At 49.7% G+C, this 20,296-nt stretch overlaps 1 protein-coding gene across 1 annotated transcript; it reads left to right on the top strand.

Moving 5' to 3' along the window:
* The first annotated feature begins 378 nt into the window (after nt 1-378).
* LOC127542812 (uncharacterized protein C8orf48-like) lies at nt 379-13,341 on the top strand. Its single transcript, XM_051968641.1, has 4 exons — nt 379-808; nt 5,907-6,200; nt 9,002-9,127; nt 13,190-13,341. Exons 2-4 carry the CDS (start codon nt 5,909-5,911, stop codon nt 13,339-13,341), a joined length of 570 nt encoding a protein of 189 aa, XP_051824601.1. The 5' UTR covers nt 379-808; nt 5,907-5,908.
* The last annotated feature ends 6,955 nt before the right edge of the window (nt 13,342-20,296 follow it).

A 20,296-nucleotide genomic window follows, 5' to 3' on the forward strand; every position in this document is an offset into this window, starting at 1 on the left:
TCCTGGGTAGTTCCCACCATTTAAGAACCTCAGCCAATGAGGATGAGGGTCAGTGGTGGGCGGGGCGTTTGCCTTGGGGACTATTTAAAGTGTCCAACCTGTGCCCAAAGGCGCCTCCTCCCTTCCAATGCTTGTTGGGCTGCGGGGCCGCAGGTTTCTCGGGAGAACACACAATAAACTTTCTTTTGCTCCTAGAGATCTCTCCAGCTCTTTTATTAAATGGGGATCCCTCATCATTCTGAGCCACAGAAAGGGAAGGAGGGAGGAAGGAAGGAAGGGGAAGAAGGAAGAAGGAAGGAAAGAAATTAGGGAGGGAGGAAGGAAGGAACAAACGAAGGGAGGGAGGGAGGGAAGGAAGGAACTAAGGAACGAACGAAAAAGGGAGGGAGGGAGTGACAGACGAGCAGGCTCAGAGCCCGGTAGGACGGCTTTCAGCGCAGACCTCACGGCCGGGCAGGGCCGCCCCAGCTCCTTCACTTGGTCCTCCCCGCCAGCCCCAGGCCCCGCTCCCATCCTCCGATAAGCCCCTCCCCCAGAGCCCGCGAAGCCTAACCGTGGCCTCCTGGGCCCCACCCCCGTTCTCCCGTAGTCCCCGCCCCCAGGGCCGGCTAAACCTAGCCGAGGTCCCTTAGGGCCACGCCCCCATCGCGAGGAAAAGCCCCGCCCTCTCCGGCCGGTGCCTCGCGAAGGGGAGGGGCCTTTCGTCTGCTAGTTGCCGGGAAAACGGAGCTTAGGAAGAAGCTGCGGCGCTGCTGTCCAGACGGGAGGAAGAAGCGTCCCCCGCCACTCGCCCCGGGACCTGATTTCGGTAGGCCTGGTATCCCCCGTCCCTTCACACCCCGGGACGCCCCCGCCCCCTCTGGCTCTGGTCCTCTCTTTGGCCATCTCCCAATCCCCCACCCAGACCCCGAAAAAGACCCCGGCGGCCAGGCTTCCGGATGGGGGGCCTCTCCCTGCAGTTCCGGGCCCCCTCAGTTACTCCCCCAGAACCCCAAAGCTGCGGGCCCGGCCCTTCCGGTGATCTCCGCAACTGGTCGGTGTGGCCCGAACTGGACCTTTCTCCCTCCGGGCCTCAGTTTCCTAAAACGTACAGGGGGTGGGGGTGAGGGGAGGAATTGTTCCAGTCCCGGGACCCTGATCCCGGGGCCCCCCACCAGTCCCCTAGACTTCCTGGGGAGGCGGAGAGAGACCCCTCCTGGGAACAGCTGCACCCCACTAGGTATTTCGGGGGACACATGATGAAGGAAAGCAACAGCTGCAAGCCTTCTCTCCCTCCCGCTTCGTCCCTCTAGCTCCTCTCTTCCCCCATCCCCGCTTCCCACCCCCTCCCAGTCTCTCTCTTCCCCTCTCCCATCTCCTCTTTCAGCCTCCCCTTTTCCCTCCCTCCCTCCCTCCCATCCTCCCCCATAGCCACAGGAATAAGCCTTTGGCGACCGGGACTCGCCTCCCTTGGTTTGTGTGTCCTTCTTGGTGTCCTAGGGGCCCGGGTGGGGAGACAGGAGGGGGCCGGAAGTGAGGGTCCCTCTGGCTCCACTGTGGCCCTGAGAGGGCTTGCAGACTGGCTGGGCTCTCCACAACTTTTTTGTTGTTGTTGTTCTGACCTTGAGAAAGAAAACAAGCGTTTCCCTAACAAAGAGAAATAGGAAGAAAGAGGATTGCTCCTGAGCCCGCAGATCTATACTGTCCAGAGTTCCCTTTGAAAGTTATCACCTCACTTTCTCTGCCCTCCTGTGGCCACCGTTAGTCACAGATCTATCCATCTCTCTCTCTCTGGGTGGCGGTTCTTTCCCTGATGCTTCTTGCTTCCTAGGCCCGTCATTCATTTGGATATTTGTAAACATCAGAATGACTTGGTGGCCCAAAGTGGCTAAAACAATCCTGCTGTTAGTGCAGAAAACTTTCCCTTGCTTCTGCTCATTCCGCCTTCGTTATTTCCTGCACGTGTTTCCACATTGTTTCTAAAATCATCACTCCTTGTGGCAGAGAAGCGCCGGGTCTTGTTGAGCCCTTCATTGACCAGCTGTTGGGCATTCCCCCCTTCGTTCAGCCTGAGTTGGACTGCAGGGGCTGTTTTGCCGGAGGTGGAGGAAAGGGCCCGGAACCCTGGGTTCTGCTCCCAGGACCCTTCTGGTCCTTAGCCACCAGTCCTTAGGCGGGGGCCCCCCTTTCTCCTTGTGCAGTGCCCGGAAGGGCGACTGGGTGATCTCCCAGAGCTCTTCTACCTCTTGTCTCCTGAGGTCAAAAAGGGACTTCCAAGTCAAGTGGCTGGCGAGAGAGCTGCTATCTTGATCACCTGAGAGAAGGGAAAGGAAAATACTGTGTCACGTACCGACTGCTGTAAGGCACACACACATTTTAGTCATGGAAGAGGTTGGCAACAACTTGGAAGAATCATTTGAAGGGTCAGAGAACTCAATCAACTGCCCCACACTTGGAGTAGAGTGGGTAGTAGTAGGAGGAGAAAAGAGGAGGAGGAGGAGCAAGAGCAGGAGAGAAAGGGGAGGTGGCTGAAGGCAGGGCCTGGGGTTGGTGCTGCTCTGAACTAGGTCTGAAGTCCTAAACAAAGCTCTCAGAGGTTTCCTAGGTGACAGGTAGCCACTTGGACTGTAGAGAAAGGGCCCCCCACCATTTGGGGTCACGAACCCCTTTGTCAGTCAGTCTGGGGAAGCTGATGGGCCCCTTTTCTGAATCCAGTTTGTTGCCTTCATCCCTGGTCGAAGGAGATGCTCAAGATCATGTAGAAGTTACTGAAAAGGAACGTGTCATTCGTTCCTGCCCTAAGTGCGTTCACAGAGCCCCTGCAGACCATTGATGGACTCTGGAGAATGAGGTCTGTGCGCCCCGGGTTCAGAATGCCTGGTCTGCTGCTGATCCAGCAGTGCCACGATATTCCCAAGAGCTCGTCCAAGGGAAAAGCTCCCCCATGTGCAAAAATGTTTGTTGCAGCCCTTTTTAGGAACTGGAAACCGAGGGAATGCCCATCAGGGGGGGAATGGCTGGACAATGGAATGGAATATGATTGTTCTGTCAGAAATGATCAGCAATTCTGATGGACGTGGCTCTCTTCAACAATGAGAGGATTCAAACCAGTTCCAATTGTTCAATGCTGAAGAGAGCCATCTGCACCCAGAGAGGACTGTGGGAACTGAGAGTGCCTCACAACATAGTATTTTCACTCTTTTCGTTGTTGCTTGCTTGTACTTTCTTCTTCTTCTTCTTCTTCTTCTTCTTCTTCTTCTTCTTCTTCTTCCTCTTCTTCTTCTTCTCCTCCTCCTCCTCTCTCTTCTTCTTCTTCTTCCTCCTCTTCTTCTTCCTCCTCCTCTTCTTTTTCTTCTTCTTCTTCCTCTTCCTCTTCTTCTTCCTCTCCTCCTCTTCTTCTTCTTCTTCCTCTCTTCTTCTTCCTCTTCTTCCTCTTCTTCTTCTTCTTTTTCTTCTTCTTCTTTTTCTTCTTCTTCTTCTTCTTCTTCTTCTTCCTCCTCCTCCTCTTCTTCCTCTCCTCCTCCTCCTCTTCTTCTTCTTCCTCTCCTCCTCCTCCTCCTCTTCTTCTTCTTCTTCTTCTTCTTCTTCTTCTTCTTCTTCTTCTTTTTCTTCTTTTTCACTGGTTTGATTTGATTTTTCTTGTGCTACACAATAATTGTATAAATATGTATGCATATATTGGATTTAACGTATTTCTACCATGTTTAACATATATTGGACTACTTGCCATCTAGGAGAGGGCGTGGGGAAAGCGAGGGAAAATTGGAACACAAAATTGGGAATTTGCGAAGGCTCATGTTAAAGAATTGTCCATGCATGTGTATTGAACAATAAAAAGCTTTAATTAAAAAGAAAAAGAAAGAATCAGCAGGGTGCTTTCAGAAAAGCCTGCAAAGATTTACATGAACAGCATGAGCTGTATGAGGTGAGCAGAGCTGGGAAAACATTTTCCACAGTGACAGCAAGATTGTGTGATGATTGACTTAGCTCTTCTCAGCAACAGGGTGGTCCAAGAAAATTCTCCTAGCCTTGGGATGGAAGGTGCCATCCAGAGAAAGAACTGTGGAGATTGAAGGCAGATTGAACCACACCATTTTCACTTTTTCCCTCTTTCTCGTGGTGAGTCCCTTTTGTTCTGATTTTTCCTTCACCACATGATTCACGTGGAAATGTGTTTAAATGACTTTCCACGTATAACCTTGATCAGATCGCTTGCTGAATTGGGAGGGGGTAGGGAAGTGGGAGAGAGGAAGAACAAATTTGGAGCGCAAAATCTTAGCAAAACGAATGTTGAAAACTCTCTTTACGTGTAACTGGAAAAAATAAAACATTATTGAGGGGGGAAAAAAAGATTTAAAAAGAGAATCCCTCGTCTCTGAGGTCTTTTCCAGTACCCATTCCCACTGTTCAATAGTTTTGTTCCCCTTCTGCCCATTTCAGCACAAGGAGAAGGATAACTAGATGACGTTTTATCCTATGGGATGTGGGGCAGAGGAGCCGAGATGAGGGCCAGATAAAGAAAAAAGGGCATCCCCCAGGAAGAGCTGACAGGGGGTGATCCGGTGTCCACTTTGCCTCCCCCTCCCCACATAGAGCCTGGGGAGCATTGCTCAGAAGGATGACCTTGTGTTTGGGCAACATTCTGTGTTACCGAAAGACAGTTTCACATTGTAGATCATCATTGTCCCAACTAAGACAGGAATGGGAACTGTTTTTATTTTGTTGAGAAGACTTTGTCCCCAAGAGTAGAAACAGAAACACTTTCCTGGTTCACCTTCAGCCCAGAAAACTAAAGGAATGGGACAAGTTGTTATTGAGTGTTCTGGGGGATTCACATTTTCACATCTAGTAAGGAGAGGAGGCAGTGTGGTGTGGGAGTAATAGGGCTGGACTCTGTGCTTGAGAAACCCAAATTCAAATGCTGCTTGTGAGACTTTGTAGCTGTATGATCATGAGCAATCACATCAGGGAGTTTTGTGGGAGGGATGGTAGCACAGGGACGGTGTGAGGAGCCACTGGGAGAATGTACATAAAACACTGTTTCAACTTGAGAGGGCTCAAGCGCTGCTGTCCTTGGGACAAGATTTAGCCCGTGGGAAGTACTCTGGCTTCCCACACAAGTAACTTTCAGAATAGAAACCTGAATTTGTAGCCTCAGCGCTTAGCTTCCATTAGGTCCAGGAGATGCAGCCAACTTATGTGCCCATTTTAATCCCTTTGTCAAGGTTTCTGAAGTAAATATTGTAGCTGTATCTTTGCCCACTTTCTGCTGGCCCACGCTGGCCCCCACTAGCTCCAGACCATGGATGCTTTAAGACCTGTGATGCAAGATGAGGTTCACCTTCAAAGTAGAGTTCATCTACTGAAATTGAATGGACCCAGTTACCTAATAAGTGACCCTCTTCTTCTTCCTTTAAATACTCCCTCCTCTTACCCACCCCTTCCTGTTGGGCAGGTGGGTGTCATTTAGCTGTAAGGCCCCGGGAACCGACTAGAAAACTAAGCCTCGATCTTGTGGTGCAGGGAAACAAATCTGGGAGTTGTTTATCCCATGGGGCCACTTTGCTTCCTAACCCTCACTCCAGCCCTCGCTGTTCCCCATTCACTTTAGGAGAAAAAGGAACATCCCCATATTTTTTCACAACTGTCTCTAGAGTCTTAAGTGGCAGAGACTCGATTCTCACCAAGTCTTTTATCTTCTTGGGAGCTAATTCGCACGTGTTCGTTTCAGGCGGATGCCAGAGATGTGCCTCCTAACGAGACGCGGCCGGGGAAGCTCTCGTTTGTTGTCTCCAGTGTTTGTCCCTCTCCGCCGGCCACATAAGTGGTGCTGGTTCTGTGATGCTTCTCTTTCCTTAGTCGTGCCAAGGGAGTGGGCAGAGCGGGGCAGGGAGCAGAGGGCCAAGAGCTTCTTTTTGTTCTTGCAGCCATGCCTTACGTGGTCCCCGGTGGAGCCTCACCCGAGATGCCCAGAGATGATTCTCAACAGTCACAAGCGGAGGATAGCAGTGTTCCTTCTAATTACTCCAGTGAGAGCTTTGAGTCCTTCACAGAGAAGGAAGGAGAGGAGGAGATGGTGGTGGGAGAAGAGGAAAAATGTCACCCGACGCAGCGGAAACCCTGTGGCTCTTTGGTGGCTTCCGATGACGACCAGACTGAGTCCAGTGCCTCCGGGAGCCATTCTGTGAGCAAGTGGCTGATGCCGAGCTCCAAGGATGAAGGTAAAGAAATCCCAGTGGGAGGGGCCAGGAGAGGGCTGTGAGGCGTCCATCAATGGGCAAATATTTATTAAGCATCTCCTACATGCCGGGCACCGTGCTAAGTCAGTTCTGTTGGCCACAAGCTCAGGGTTGCACTTCCTCCCACCTCCCACCTTTGCCCATGTTTCTCTAGTATCGGGAGGCCAGCCCTGCTGCCACTGACAGGTTCACCACGGACATCAGCAACCTGCAGACCGCAACAGAAGCAACCCCTGACATACCCCCCCACAAATGAGACGTCTGGCTCTCTGTTTCCTCAGAGAACATGGGCCAAGTAGAGATAAAAGGTCCACACCGGGTGCCTTGGTGAAGAGGCCCCAGCTCTTCTGAAGAAAGTACAGTGAGGGGCAGGGAAGGCCACTGAGAAGCCAGAAGTTGTTACTTCAGCAGCTCCTCAGGTGGATATCTACCTCCCTCCTCACCTCCCCTTGCCACGCAGCAAAGTCCTTCACCCTTCTTTCTATCCCCTTTCTATCTCGGTTTCACTCCCTTCCTGACAGCGGTCCCGTCTGTGAGTTGTACGTGCATTAGGGGCCTACGTGGGATCGAGAAGTAAAGGGGACCACAATGTGGTGGCCAACCCTGGACCGACAGATGAGTCATTTGAGACCCACATGGGGGAAGTGACTTGTAAGAGGTCACATGCATAATATTGAGAAGAGCAGGATTTGAGTCCACCTCTGTTGATTTGAAATCTGGTCCCCTTTCTTTTTTATTTATTTATTTATTTAATTCATTCATTCATTTATTTATTTAATTTATTTTTAATAATTTTTTATTGATAGAACGCATGCCAGGGTAATTTTTTACAGCATTATCCCTTGCATTCATTTCTGTTCCGATTTTTCCCCTCCCTCCCTCCACCCCTTCCCCCAAATGGCAAGAGTCCTTTACATGTTGAATGGGTTGCAGTATATCCTAGATACAATATATGTGTGCAGAACCAAACAGTTCTCTTGTTGCACAGGGAGAATTGGATTCAGAAGGTAGAAATAACCTGGGAGGAAAAACATAAATGCAAGCAGTTTATATTCATTTCCAGTGTTCTTTCTCTGGGTGTAGATGCTTCTGTCCATCTTTGATCAATTAAGGCTCTCTTTATCGAAGAGGTCCACTTCCATCAGAATACATCCTCAAACAGTATCGTTGTTGAGGTATATAATGATCTCCTGGTTCTGCTCATTTCACTCAGCATCAGTTCATGTCAGTCTCGCCAGTCCTCTCTGTATTCATCCAGCTGGTCATTCCTTACAGAACAATAATATTCCATAACGTTCATATACCACAATTTACTCAACCATTCTCCAATTGATGGACATCCTTTCATTTTCCAGCTTCTAGCCACTACAAACAGGGCTGTCTGGTCCCCTTTCTATGACGCCGTACTCTCTTCTTCTAGATCAGGGAATGCAGGCCACGTTGAATATTCCCATGCGATGAAGGTAATCCAAAAAACAAACCTGCTCCAGGAACACGATGGGGTTCGTTCCAGGGCCGGCTAGTACTGACTGGGGAGAATTTTCTATTTGGGATGACCCGTTTCCACAGGCCACTCTCTCCACTGGCACCAGTCCTTGAGATTTGTCTGTCAGGACAGTTCTGCAGTGTGACAGGGAGGGGGAAAGAATGACGAGGCGTGGCCCGATAGGGGACTTCAAGAAAATTCAGGGTTGAGTGAGCAAAGAAGCATTTCTGCATCTCCTTAGGAAACAGACCAAGCAGAAAGGTTCAAATGGCAACTGGGGAAAGAAACGAGTGGCTGGCAAGGGCTCCGAGTCCTAAAAGAGGTGCACAGGGCAACGTTCTGGGCCCGGCGTCCTTTGGCTCTTTGGGCAGTGGGACCTGGGTACACGCTGTAGCCTGGAGGATGACGCTGGGATGAGAGAACATCTTTTCTCAAAATTTCTCAGTTTCTCAAAAAGGATGATGGATTTTTTCCCCTTGCCATCCCTTCCCAGTGACATCTCCCCAACCTCAACAGCCCCTTCCCTGGTATCAGAGAAGTACAGTTCAGCAAAGAAAGCCCACCCGTTGGCCCTTTCTAACCTTTGCCATTCTGAGCTCTGGCTTTTTGCCGCCTCTCCTGAGTGGCGTCTGCTTCTTTCTCCGTTCAAGTGCTTGGTCTCTTGAGGTACTTTCCAATTTAGGGGCTCTGCGGGAGCCTGTTCCTTTCATTGCAGTCAGCAAGGAAGCACTCCTCAATACTGCTGTTTGTGTTGATTTTTAGGATGTCTCAAACAGGGGACTAAAGAGCGGTTTAGTGTTCTGGGATCTAGCGTATTGATTGGGGCTCCCCACCGGGTAGAATGTCCTCAGGAAGTCAAATGTGGGCTCAGAGGGCAGAGTGCCCTGCATGGGATCCTCCCAGGAAGGCAGGTCATAACCCCGGCCCCCAAGTGGCTCTCCTTTAGACTTTTATAATCCTTCCGACTCAGTTACTGGAGATTCTGACCATGGCCATAAAGAATGGGCCAGAAAGGCTTTTTCAGGTTCTCCCCATGTGCACCTCACTGTAGAAAATGCACATAGTAAAGCCAACCAGCCCTGCTCTTAGGAAGCTCATTCTCCCCGAGGGGAGGCCGCCCAGAGGGGTCGATCAGGTTCTGAGTCAGCTTCATCCCAGTAATGACAAACCTTATGATGGCTTCCTGAGGTTGAACCAGTGACGGCCTCAAAGACTGTGGTGACAAGAGCCTCCTTGTGAGGTCTTCGGCGGCTAGCCCTCTACCATAGTCAGCTGACATCTCCCTGTCGTGATTTAGATGAGCCCTTGGACCCGTTGGACTCTGCCGCTCTACAGGAGAAACTGAGTCAGAGGTGGATCCAGCATCTCAAGGCCAAAGAAAGTGCCAACGGACAGCCCCGGGCGGGCCCCACAAGCCACGCAGGTAAGCCTGGCCTTGACTTAGCGGTAACCAGCTCCTCCTCTGCTCTGTCCATAGCTGTGTGACCCTGGGCGAGGCGCCTAGGCTTTCTGAGCCTCCGTTTCTTCTCTGGAACACAGACAGTATCCTTGCGCTGTCTCCCTTCCCGGGGCTGCCGTGAAACAAGCCTTTGTAAACCTGAAAACGTTATAGAAATGTCAGCCCGCCTGCTTTCTCAAGCAGAAGGAAAGTGGAGAAGAGGCTGCCGTGCCTCTTCTTCTTTGCTGGGACAAAATGCTGAGGTTTTGGCTTTCTTGTGCTTTCAGGTAAGGCAGAACCAGAGAAAATGCTCCAGGAAAGAGTAGCGAGGTACCGGGGAGATGTTTTCTTTTTTCCCTGCACAAGTGGAGAGTTTGTTGCCATCGTGAGTGATCCCTTCAGAGGACGGATGCGATGGTAGCACCATCCTGTCCCCTCCCTTGCTTTGGCAAATAGCAAAGGACCCAGGGAGGGGGTGGTGAGGAGCAGGGCCAGGAGGCCTGACTCCACTGCTCTGTGGAGTGTGGAGGATGGGTGATCTCTTTCTGAATTCCACCCCCTGTGAGTCCCCCGGCTCTTCAGACTCAGGACTCGAACCTAGCTCGGCCTTCCCACGTTCCTCTCTCTGCGCTGCAGTAACTCCGGTGCTGGCGCTCGTCTCGAGTTCCGATAGAACCGTATTTGGAGACTGAGGCCTTGGGTTCTCTGCTTGGCCGCAGTGTGATGGAGTGGAAAGAGGCCTGGTGCTCAAGCCCAGGAGATCTGGTTCCAGTCCTGGCTCAAATGCATCACTGAGCTGTGGGGAGGGTGCCCTGATGCCAACATCAGCCAGCGGTCCTCGTCCCCCCGGGCTTCTGTTGGTGGCCCAGGGACGCCTGCTTCGGCCGACTTGGAAACTGTCTTGGCTACCGTCAGCTTCCCCAGCCCCTCCCCCACCCCAAGTGTTCTTGACCTTGGGTTTGTGTTTTGGACCAGTTTGACTACTTCTCCTTAGTTGAGTGAGGCATGTGATCGGGGAGTATGGAAACCCCCCTTGTCACAGGGTGGCTCATTTTCTCCATCTGTTTTGTTCTGGGTAAATGGCAGGTAGGCTCCTTCCTGCTGTGCACAACACAACAACACAACCATAGATTTCATCTGGAAATGAACAGCTTTGCTCTGTTCGCTTTCCAAGACCATAAGGCCACTTGCTTCCAGCAAAGGAAAACCCACGTCCAGTAATTGTCTTGCCTCGATCCCCTCTTTCTGGCTGTAGGTGATGTTAAGCACATGCTCCTTAGACAGCATCCCCTGCTCTTTATACGTGAACGGATGCCATCAGCTCCACTTCCAATGGGGCTGGAAGCAACAGTGCGCTTCTCAGAAAGGAAGAGCAGCGTTGGCTCGTGTGAGCCTTAAAAACGCTTGTGGTTTCGACTTGGAACCCCAGGGCAAGTCCTGTGACAGGGAAGGTAATGGCCAGGTATCGCAGAGTGAACTTTAAGGAAGCGCCCAGAAGCATCAGCCATTTCCTCATTGTGGACAAACTTTGACATTTTAGAGCTCAAAGAGACAGCTGATCCAACCCTCTTGTTCTCCGGCGGAGGAAACTGAGCCCTCAGAAGCTCCGTGACCAGCTTATGGGCACGTAGATACTAGGTGGCTAAAGCAGGCGTCCAGCCTCGGAATCCAGGGTTCTTTCTGTGGGTTGTCTTCCTCTTCTCAGTGTGTGTGAGCCTCTATCCCTCGTAGCCAAGAACATTGCCATGCCTTTATTTTTCAAGATGCATTGAATTTCCTTACTTTTCTGCTTGATGATCTTAAAAATGGCCCTGTTCTTGATGCCATCCTCGTGGACCTCTGCACGGCCTTCTTCATCTACATTCTCATGGATTCTTTCTCCTAGATTTTAGTTCTATCGACCACCCGAAATAGAATTTTTCTGCTCCTCTTTTGCATGAAGAGAACTGGTTTCATTCTTTTCCCTTATTGTGCACCAGATTGCATTTCCCCGTGGGTATATCATCGTCCATCTACGCTTCTCGGGCACCCCCCGTGTGCCAAGCATTCCGTTAAGCCGTGAGCGTACACAGAGTCCCCAAAACTCCATCCCTGCCTTGAAGGACTTTGCCGTTCAGACATGCACACATCACACATACAGGCTAACCGACCAGGAGGTAATTAAGAGGGGGATGGGCCTAGCATTAAGAGGGGTCGTGAAAGGATTCTTGAAGATGCTGGTATTTTTGAGGAGAGTTGAATGAATAATGGAATGCATTCTAGGGCTGGGAGACAGGGAGAGATAATGGCCAGCGGTGAGAGATGGAGGGTCTTGGTGGTGGAGCAGCCAGGAAGGCCAGCGTCAGTATGGAAGAGTCCCTGTCCGTTGGTGAGGTTTAAGCACATGGGAAATGTGTGAGAGAACAGGGGAAAGGCAGCAGGAAATCAGCGGAGAGGAGTCAGGAGTTCTGCGTGCAATGGTATCAGACTCCTTCTCCTTAAAACTATCCATCTGCCAGCTGATGTCTGACATCCTTTTCTTCTCTAAAGCCCGTCAAGTTCAGTGACTCAAAGGCCTGCACCGTTTGGCACAAGGAATGGACAAAGAGTAAAATTTGGGCCTTTCCGATCCCCTTTTCTTCCCTAGACATAAATATCACTAGAGATAGAGGGGTGATTCCATGTCCTTTTAGACTTGGAAGTATGTGCCATAAAGCCCAAAGCAAAGGCCCTGTCTCCACCCCAGACCGTTCCCAGCAGTACTTCTGGGGTAACCAAGTGGGCTGATGACCTGTGCCCAGTGATGGAGAAATGTCTGGGAAAGCTCTACCAGACCCTAACATAGGATCATCACATAAGGCAGCTCCAAGGAACTCAGGGACATGGGAACATGACTGTGAGCATTAATTAACTCCAAATTCTCTAACATTCTTGTTTTACAACGTGAGAGTACCTTAGGGGCAGCCTTAGAACTGAAGGAGCTTTCCTTGACTGGCTCGTTGGAAGTAGAGGTGGATTTTGGCTGGGAACTGTACAGAGAAAGTTTGCCCTTCTCGGCGAGGGAGAGGAGGGGTGGTGTAGATGACTTCTGGGAGAGATCCATAGGATTCTTTCACCCGGAAGAGAAACAGCAACCGTCCCGTGCTTTTCTGGATGATGTCTATCAGAGACAGTTCGTTGAGTTCTACAATCATTCTTGCTGGGAGGGAGATCCAGTGAGCCATGTTTCTCCCCCTAATTGAATGGTCTTCTTCCCCAACCAACGTCTCCTCACAGTGATAGTTATCGTGAAGCAGTCGGCAGCATGCTAAGCACAAGGCCGAGCAATGTGCAGAACTGAGGTGTAGGGACCTTTTATTCTCTTGAGTGGGACAAGGGTTGCGTCAGCAGCCTCAGAGATAGATCTTCCCCAAACCAGCCATTCCCTGTCTGACCTAAGCTCCTTCTAAGGATTCCCCTGCCAGTCTAGGCAGAGTTGGATTCCTCAGGATCTCTTCCTACTCTTCGCTTGATCACCTCCCATGACACACATGTGCTGTATTATCTTAGTCTGGCACTTGAATGAATGGGTGAAACAAGGATTATTCCAAAAAGACTGAGAAGACCTTGATTCCAGTGAGACCGAGGCCGTCGGATGCGGATGGTGCCCTAATGTGATTCTGTGGCATTTTGGGGTACTTCCCGGCAGAGTTGAATAGACATGTGAGCCACCATGTGACGTAGGCACTTTATTCTGAAGAAGAGGGAACCGAAGCCAGAGAGTGACGTGTTCCTTGACCACCCCTCCTTCTCTTTCTCTCTCTCTCTCTCCCCTCTCCCCCACCAGGAAGTGGTAGAGCCAGGTTTGAACCCAGGTCCTCCAAAACCTGGGTATCCGGGTCTCTTCTGCCATGTTATGATGCTTTCCCTTCCGGTGCGCTCTGCCTGTCACTCTAGGAAATCTATGGTTTTCTCTTCTTTTCCTTCCGAAGTGATAAAAACAGAAGCTGCTGAAGATAGAAAATAAGTGACCCTCCTGAACCTGCGCTCGTAGCTGACATTTTTGTTTTGGGCATGTGTTGTTGACAGATGTCACGGAAGCACCTAAGAGTGAGCGGGATGCCGTGCAGGCTTTTTGTGCCACGAAGATCAACCTGCTCCGTCGTCAGCTGAACTCCGGGAGGCGAACGGCAGCGGCCGTCAGAGGCAGCCGCAGGGATTGGTCGCGGAGAAGCCAGTGACGGACGAGGTGAACGACTGTGTCGTTCCTCATCGGCTGATAAACAGAATCTCTCAGCAGAACCTGAGGGCCGCACCCAGCCAGGTACAGTGACTGGAGCTTGGAAGCACCAGAAAAGGAAAGCCTTCTGATGTGTTTATCCTCAAAGGGACCCATGTTTTTCTCCCGCCTCCCAGATCTTGTGACATTGGGCTTGATGAAAACCAATCATGGAAACAGCCAGGCAGATGGAGGTGAGGGGTGGGGATGAGGAAGTCCCAAGGTAAGGCGGCCCGCAGCACAGTTGGAGTCACCAAGGAATGGCTGATCTCTTCTTGCTCAGTGTAGGAAAGGGAGGAAAGGGAAGCCACATTAGAGTTGCCAGCCTGGAAGAACACTGGGGGGAGGGGGGCTGGCAGTCATCGTGAGGACGAAGGGGCTGGTTACCAGGAATCCCGAAGGAGCATCAAAGGACACACCCAGCAAGCTCAGAGTGAGCTCTGCCTAATTGGGATGCTCTGGCTTGACCCAGAAGAGTTGAGATAATGCAGTCCCTCCCTCCCTTCTCTTAGGTGGTGTGTGTGGGGTGTCAGTGGGGAGAACATTGGGCAGGTCCAGTCAGACTCACCTGCTGTGAGTCTGGGTTGTTTTGCCACTGCCCGTTAACCCTCCTGTCCTCCTTTGTTCCAAGGGCCACTTGTGTGGGGGGCGAGGGGAGGAGAGGGAAATGTACTTTTTAGCAACGAAGTTTGTACGAAAGCAGGGGATACCAACAAAGAGGTTTTCAAAGGCCAAAGCGCCTACAAGGGGAAATTCTGTTCCCGATCTGATTCTTTCCAGGAACTTTGCTTGGGGTAGCGAGTGGGTGTGTTGGTGGGAATGATGGGAACCATAGGAAGAAGTGACCTCCCCATCTTAAAAGTGGGACTTTTTTGGTTGGTTGGTTTGATTTTGAGACTTTGGCCTCCGAGTCTCACCTGGACTGGAAATAAGGCGACCCCTTTCTGGATCGACGGCACTGCCGATCTTGCTTGGGGCTCTGACCCGCTCCAGTTCTGACCTGGGTCCCTCCTCGGGCAGCCTGTCGGCCCCTTGCTTTTGGGGCTTCACCATGTTAGACATAGTCTGGACACTGGATCAGCTCAGGGCACCAGAGCTCAGGACTCCTGAGCGCAAATGATTCACCTGCTTCAGCCCCTCTTCTGTCAGGATTTCCACGTATGGGCACCACCCCCAGCCAGCTTAGAATTTGGGGGAGGGAGGAGGGCAGTGCCAAGTCAGGGCTGCTAGGCACCCTAGACTTGGTAAGGGTGGGGTACGTTTCCAAGGAGTCAGAGTGGATCTGTGGGATAGGAAGGACTAAAATGCTCCTTTTAGGAAGCTCTTGCTCAATTTTGACAATTCTGAAGAGAAAGAAGAGAGGATGTGGTCCATAGAGAACAATGCAAATCCATAGCTACCTCACTTACTATGTTTTTGGGGGGGAGAAGCAACAGTGAATCGTAGAGAAGGTGGAGAAAAGCATAGCATGTAGGAACAGTGTTAGAGGGCCTAAGTCTTTGAATGAACTAAGGCCAGGAGGTCAACCAAAGGATCTTGGAAAGGAGTTTTGTTCCGTCTGTGTTTGGGGTGTGCCGTCTGCTAACGTCTGCTTACCTATTGTCTTGGAATCCAGATTTTGTAAGGCCTTTCCTTCAGAAAGGCCTTCTTGGGAAAGAAATGGGCAAGTATTGGCTCGGTGCCGGTCCAGTTGGGTGGATCTGGGCCCGATTGAATGGCAGACATCAGCCAAGAATGGTTTGCTAGGAGCCCAGATCGAGGTCTTTCTTAGAGGATCTCGGGGTCTGCAGCTGTCTCTGTGCCGGCCAACATTTTCCCGAAAGCTTTGGCTAAAGGCACAAATGACTTATTTTCTCAACTGATGAGGGTAGATGACCAAGCTGACAGGGGCAGCTCACACATTAAATGAGAGAATTAGGATCCCAAAGGAACCTGGGAGGTGGGGAGTAGGGGCTGCAATGAGGAGGTGAATCTGGTCAGTTGGTTGGCTAGTATACATTGATTAAGCACCTACTATGTGCCAGGCACTGTGCGAAGTGCTGGGAAACTAAAGGGAGGCAGAGGCAGCCCCTGCTCACACTCTACTGGAAGGGACACTAAGCAAACACGTTGCCGGGTAGAAGATGAATCAGCAGTGTGGAGCAGAGGGCAGGCACTAGAATCACGAGGGGTTGGGAAAGGCTTCCTGCCGACGGTGGGATTTTGACGGAAGCCAAGGAAGCCGAGAGGCGGGGATGACAAGGGTGAGCATTCCAGGCGTGGAGCGTAGCCAGAAATTACGCCCGGCATCACGAAACGGGCTGTCTTGTTCAATAGCCAGAAGGGCAGGGTCACTGAATCAAAGACTGCAAGATGGGGAGTAAGGCCAAAAGCAGCAAAGAGAGAAGGGGCCTAGATTGCGGCGTCTTGTTCAGGAAGTCCACAGACTCGGCGCTCCTTCCCCACTTGGAGATTTTGTCCTTCTCTCGTCTGTTTCCGGGGACCTCGGTACTGATCAAAATTTTCTAGAGACCCCTCCCCATGCGAGGAAGATATACCTTGCCTTGACAACTGCCCATCTCTCTGCTGGATGAGGTCAATGTCATATTCCTCCGAAAGGGATTAAAGGCCGGTAGCCAGTATGGGTCAGAATGGCCGGTGCAGGGTGCAGTCAGTGCTCTAGTTCCCTTTTTGGAGCAGCTGGTGGTCCGGTACATAGAGGGCTGGGCCTAGAGACAGGAAGACCTGATTTCGCACCCAGGCCCAGACACTCAGTAACTGGGTGACCCTGGCAAGTCACTTTACCTCTTTCTGCCTCAGGCTCCTCACCTGTAGGGGGAGAGTGAGATAGTCTCCCCCTGCCTATGTTGTTGTAAGGAAAACCTGGGCTACTTTCTGGGAAGGCTTTTGCAAACAATGCTGTATGAATGCTGGCTCCTGTTGTTATCAGAGGATAACTCGCCTCTCTCTCAACCCCCGGGACCTAGGCTCGTGTCTCATCTCTGCCTCTGAACCAGCTCTGTGACCTCAGCGGACACGGTTCCCCTCAATGTGTTCATTTGTCAAACGGGGAAACCCACTCTCCTCACTTGACGAGATAATGGTGGGGATTAATGTAGCAAAAGTACGTCTTTCCCATTAGGCTCCATAAAGATGTCAGCTGTCGTTACTCCTTCTGCTTCCACGTATGGGTTATTGATCGTTACTTTCAGAAAGGAGTCGGACGACGACGGAACTAGGGCTGATGGCGTCCGGTCATTTCTCCTTCCAATTTCTCATTTCAAGGTGTCAGCGGTTCAGAAGCACGACTGTTCCCGGTGCCCAGAGTGTACCAAGAAGAGAGCAGAACTCTCCCAGCTGACCTTTGTGCGCCAGAAAAAGACCTTCCTCGAGTCAGCACTGCTCAAAGAGAAAATGGACGAGTATCGTCATACCAAAGTGAGTGGCCCTTGGGCGCAGGTTGGCAATAAGCCGTATTTCTCTGGGGTTCGCCGGCTGCCGGAGGGCTGTCCTCGCTAGGTTCTGAAGGAATAGCTAGCAGGAGCAGTTGCAGTGTCCTCCTCCTTTTAGTGTTTGAAAAGTTTGCGATTTATTTTGAATATTCTTTCCTTTTTAAATTGTGTCACAGACTTTCTCTCTCCCTCTCACTCCTCCCCCACCCATTGAGAAGCCAAACAAGATGCTATCAGTCATGCATGTGAAATCGTGCAAAATGCATTTTCCTATTAGCCACATCTCAAACAAAAGCAAAACAAACAAACATACGCCCTATCTCTAGCTGCTGTGTCCTTACCTGTTTGGTATTAATGCATCCGTATTTATGAAGCTATATTACTTTGGGGTTCTTTCTGTATCCTCTAGATGGAGGTTGGTGCCTTCCTCCTCTGTTCTTGAAAAGCGTTTGGCGGTGGCGTACAGAGATTTGGTTTTTTAACGTGTGGTACACATTACTCGCAAGTCTGCTTGGTCCTGGAGGTTAAGCCACCCCTGGGAATATTAACTCGCTGCTTATGTGCTCAGTTCCTTTAAAACTTTTTATGTGTCATCAGCAGCTGCAGTTTCCTCAGGATAGGGAACACTCAGCCTGGGAAGTCCTTATCCAAGTGCCAGTCAAGAACTCAGCTGTAACTTGGAGTCTCAGACAGTCCCTTGGGTCCCCGAGAGTTTCCGTGACAGGCCACACACGTCAGAGGTGTCCCTGACTCCCGGCCTTGCCCTCCCTCCCTGACCTTGTGCTGCTCAAGTCATCGCGCGCCCCTTAAGTCATTAGTGTTCTCTTACTCTTATGTTAATGGAGATGGTCTAAGCTAAGGTATTAATTTTCCTCTAATAAGCATTGAAGTCTCAGCCCATAAACATTCTGACATTGTCTCGTGTTTCTCATCCTCATTAATGTTGTCTTTGTGATTTGATCTTTGATATCCCCATCATTGATAACATTTTTCATCTCTCATTTAGACCTTTTTCTTTCTACTTGCATTTTTGGTGACCATTTTGGGGTCACATTATGAAAAACAAAAAGGATATTTTTAAGACTTGTGCTTTTAGGCTCATTGGAGTCTGAAAACTGTGGTCTAAAATTCTCACTCAAAAGTCTCCATATTCCCTGTGTAATTTCCTTCTTGTTTATCTTTCTGCTGGATAAACAGCAAGTTTCCAAGTGAGAGACATCACAAGATGCTACAAGTCTTTTTTTGCATTTCTTTGAAGTTCTCAATCTCTCTGCTGGCTTATTTTTATGTATTGCTGTATGCTGCTTGCTAATATTTTACTTTAAAAATTTGAAAATTGCTATTCACTACGGACACTGGCCTATAGTTTTCTTTTTCTGATTATGATTCTTTCTCCTTTAGGTATCAAGACTCTAGTTGTGTTCATTTTTTTCCCAGAGGATTTTTTGGCTTTATTCTTAGTTCTTGATAACCAGCTGGCCCCAAACCACACATTGCACTTATCCACCCTGGAAATCTTGGGACATATTGCCATCCTCCCAGCCACGGTAACCTGCTAGTCTGAAGAATCCCATCCAGATCAGATACTATATATACACCTCCTTCCCTTTCCACTTCTTCCTGGGAAGTGGAATAATAATCAAAGCAATACTGCCACTGTTTTGTGTATAAAAGCTTCTCATTTTTGTAATCATATTTTTTTTCATGCTTGATAGAAGTCACTGATAAATCCATCTGGTTGTCAAATTTATTTTTCATTCAGGGTTCATTTGTAACTTCTTTTTTTTTTCAAAGATTGGGCTATGGAAAGTCTTCATTTCTTGTTCTGTCACTTGGACTACTTTAGTTATATGTGGATACTAATCCGTTGTAATCAATTGTCAATTTCATTTGTATTTTGTTGAACAAAAATCATCTTCACTGATTTCCATCATCTGTTTTGACTTGTTCTTTTTAATGTTTGTGCTGGCCATTTGGCTTTTTTCTCTCCTCTATAAAGCAGATACAGTACTGATTTATCCCTTGGATCATTTTTTCCCCTTCGCACCCAACCTCTAGTCTTATGTGTTTGTCAGTTCAGAGCAGCAGAAGAGCTGCTTTCAGCTGTGTTATTCTCTCCTTTGCGTTTTCAGCCTTTTGCTCCTGACCCTTATGGTAACTCAGATGGAATTTGTTTAAGTGTGTTTCTCGTTTCTAAAATATCTTTGGATCTTTAGGCCATTCTGCTCCCTTTCTCCATTTCCTAGGTGAATTCTTCCCATTCTGATTCAGTGCTATGATTATTTATTGTACATTTCTCTTTGCCCTATCCTTTTTATACTTTTTCCTTTCTTTGACCTCACTTTTTCTTTACAGAGACTAACAGCAAAGGTGTGGGGAAGGGGGAGGTGCTGAACATTAATGAGTTATATGCATGGTGCAGTCTGCTTCTGTCCCTCCTCTTCCTCTCAACCTGTCCCTGGTTATAGATCCTTATCATCTCTCTCTTTTCTTTGTTCTCCAGTTTGTGATCCTCCCTTCAGAGTAAGATTGTGTTTTGCTTCTGACCAATCCCTGACCCTATTCTGTCTCTTGAGTCACCTTTCTATTCTCCCTTTGCTCCCTGATTCCTTGTTGACTTTAATCTATACTTTTTCTCACTAAACACTCAGAGCAGCACTTTGTAGAGTTACAAAGAAATGGAAACTGGGACGGTACCTGTTGGTTGTGATACAGGTCACCCGGGTGTCACGTAGGAGAGTAATGGGATGCTGGTGGGTTGCATCAAATGAGTATGAGGAATTCAGTCTCGATGCAAAATGTACCTGAATGGATGCAGAGGGAAGTCAGGAGAATCAGGAAACCAGTATAGACAATAACGATTTCAATGGAAGGAAGAACAAGAAATCCACTGAACTTGCCTTCTGTGGAATTAGAATGTCCGCATCTGGCCCCCAGGAGCCGCATGGAAAGGCTCCTCCCCTGCCCCTTCCTTGCAGTGCTTCCTGACGGTTGTGGCCAAAATCTTCCACACCAATTGCCATCCTTGTAGGGATAAACCAAGGCTCGTCTGGTGCTCACACAGAAGACCCGGCAGGTTTGATCAGTGTTTGGTGCTCCGGGAACTGAAGGAGGAGAAGTGACCGTGTCCTCCTCTTTGTCTTAGAAGTCCTCGTGGTCTTTGTTCTTGTTACTGGTTTCCTGTCTCTTTGCCTTCTAGGACTTTCTCAGCTTCATTGGGGAAATCCACAAGAGCCTCCCCAGGCTTTCAGATGACCCAGAGACCATCTGGAAAAGATTGAATGCTCGAGGTCAGGTTGAGTAGAGGATGGTTCAGCTTGGCCCCAGAGTAGGAGGTTGGATTGCAATAATAGGCCCTCTCGTCTCTACCCTCGGCCCTGAAGCCTAAAGCCCTTCGATGCCGCCCAAAAGATATCCAGCTAGCACGCCGCATACGTGGAGAACGTGCTTAAACTCCACTATGATGGGAAACATTCTTCATTCTCA

This window comes from Antechinus flavipes, chromosome X (genome assembly GCF_016432865.1).
Source record: "Antechinus flavipes isolate AdamAnt ecotype Samford, QLD, Australia chromosome X, AdamAnt_v2, whole genome shotgun sequence".
Lineage (NCBI taxonomy): Eukaryota > Metazoa > Chordata > Mammalia > Dasyuromorphia > Dasyuridae > Antechinus > Antechinus flavipes.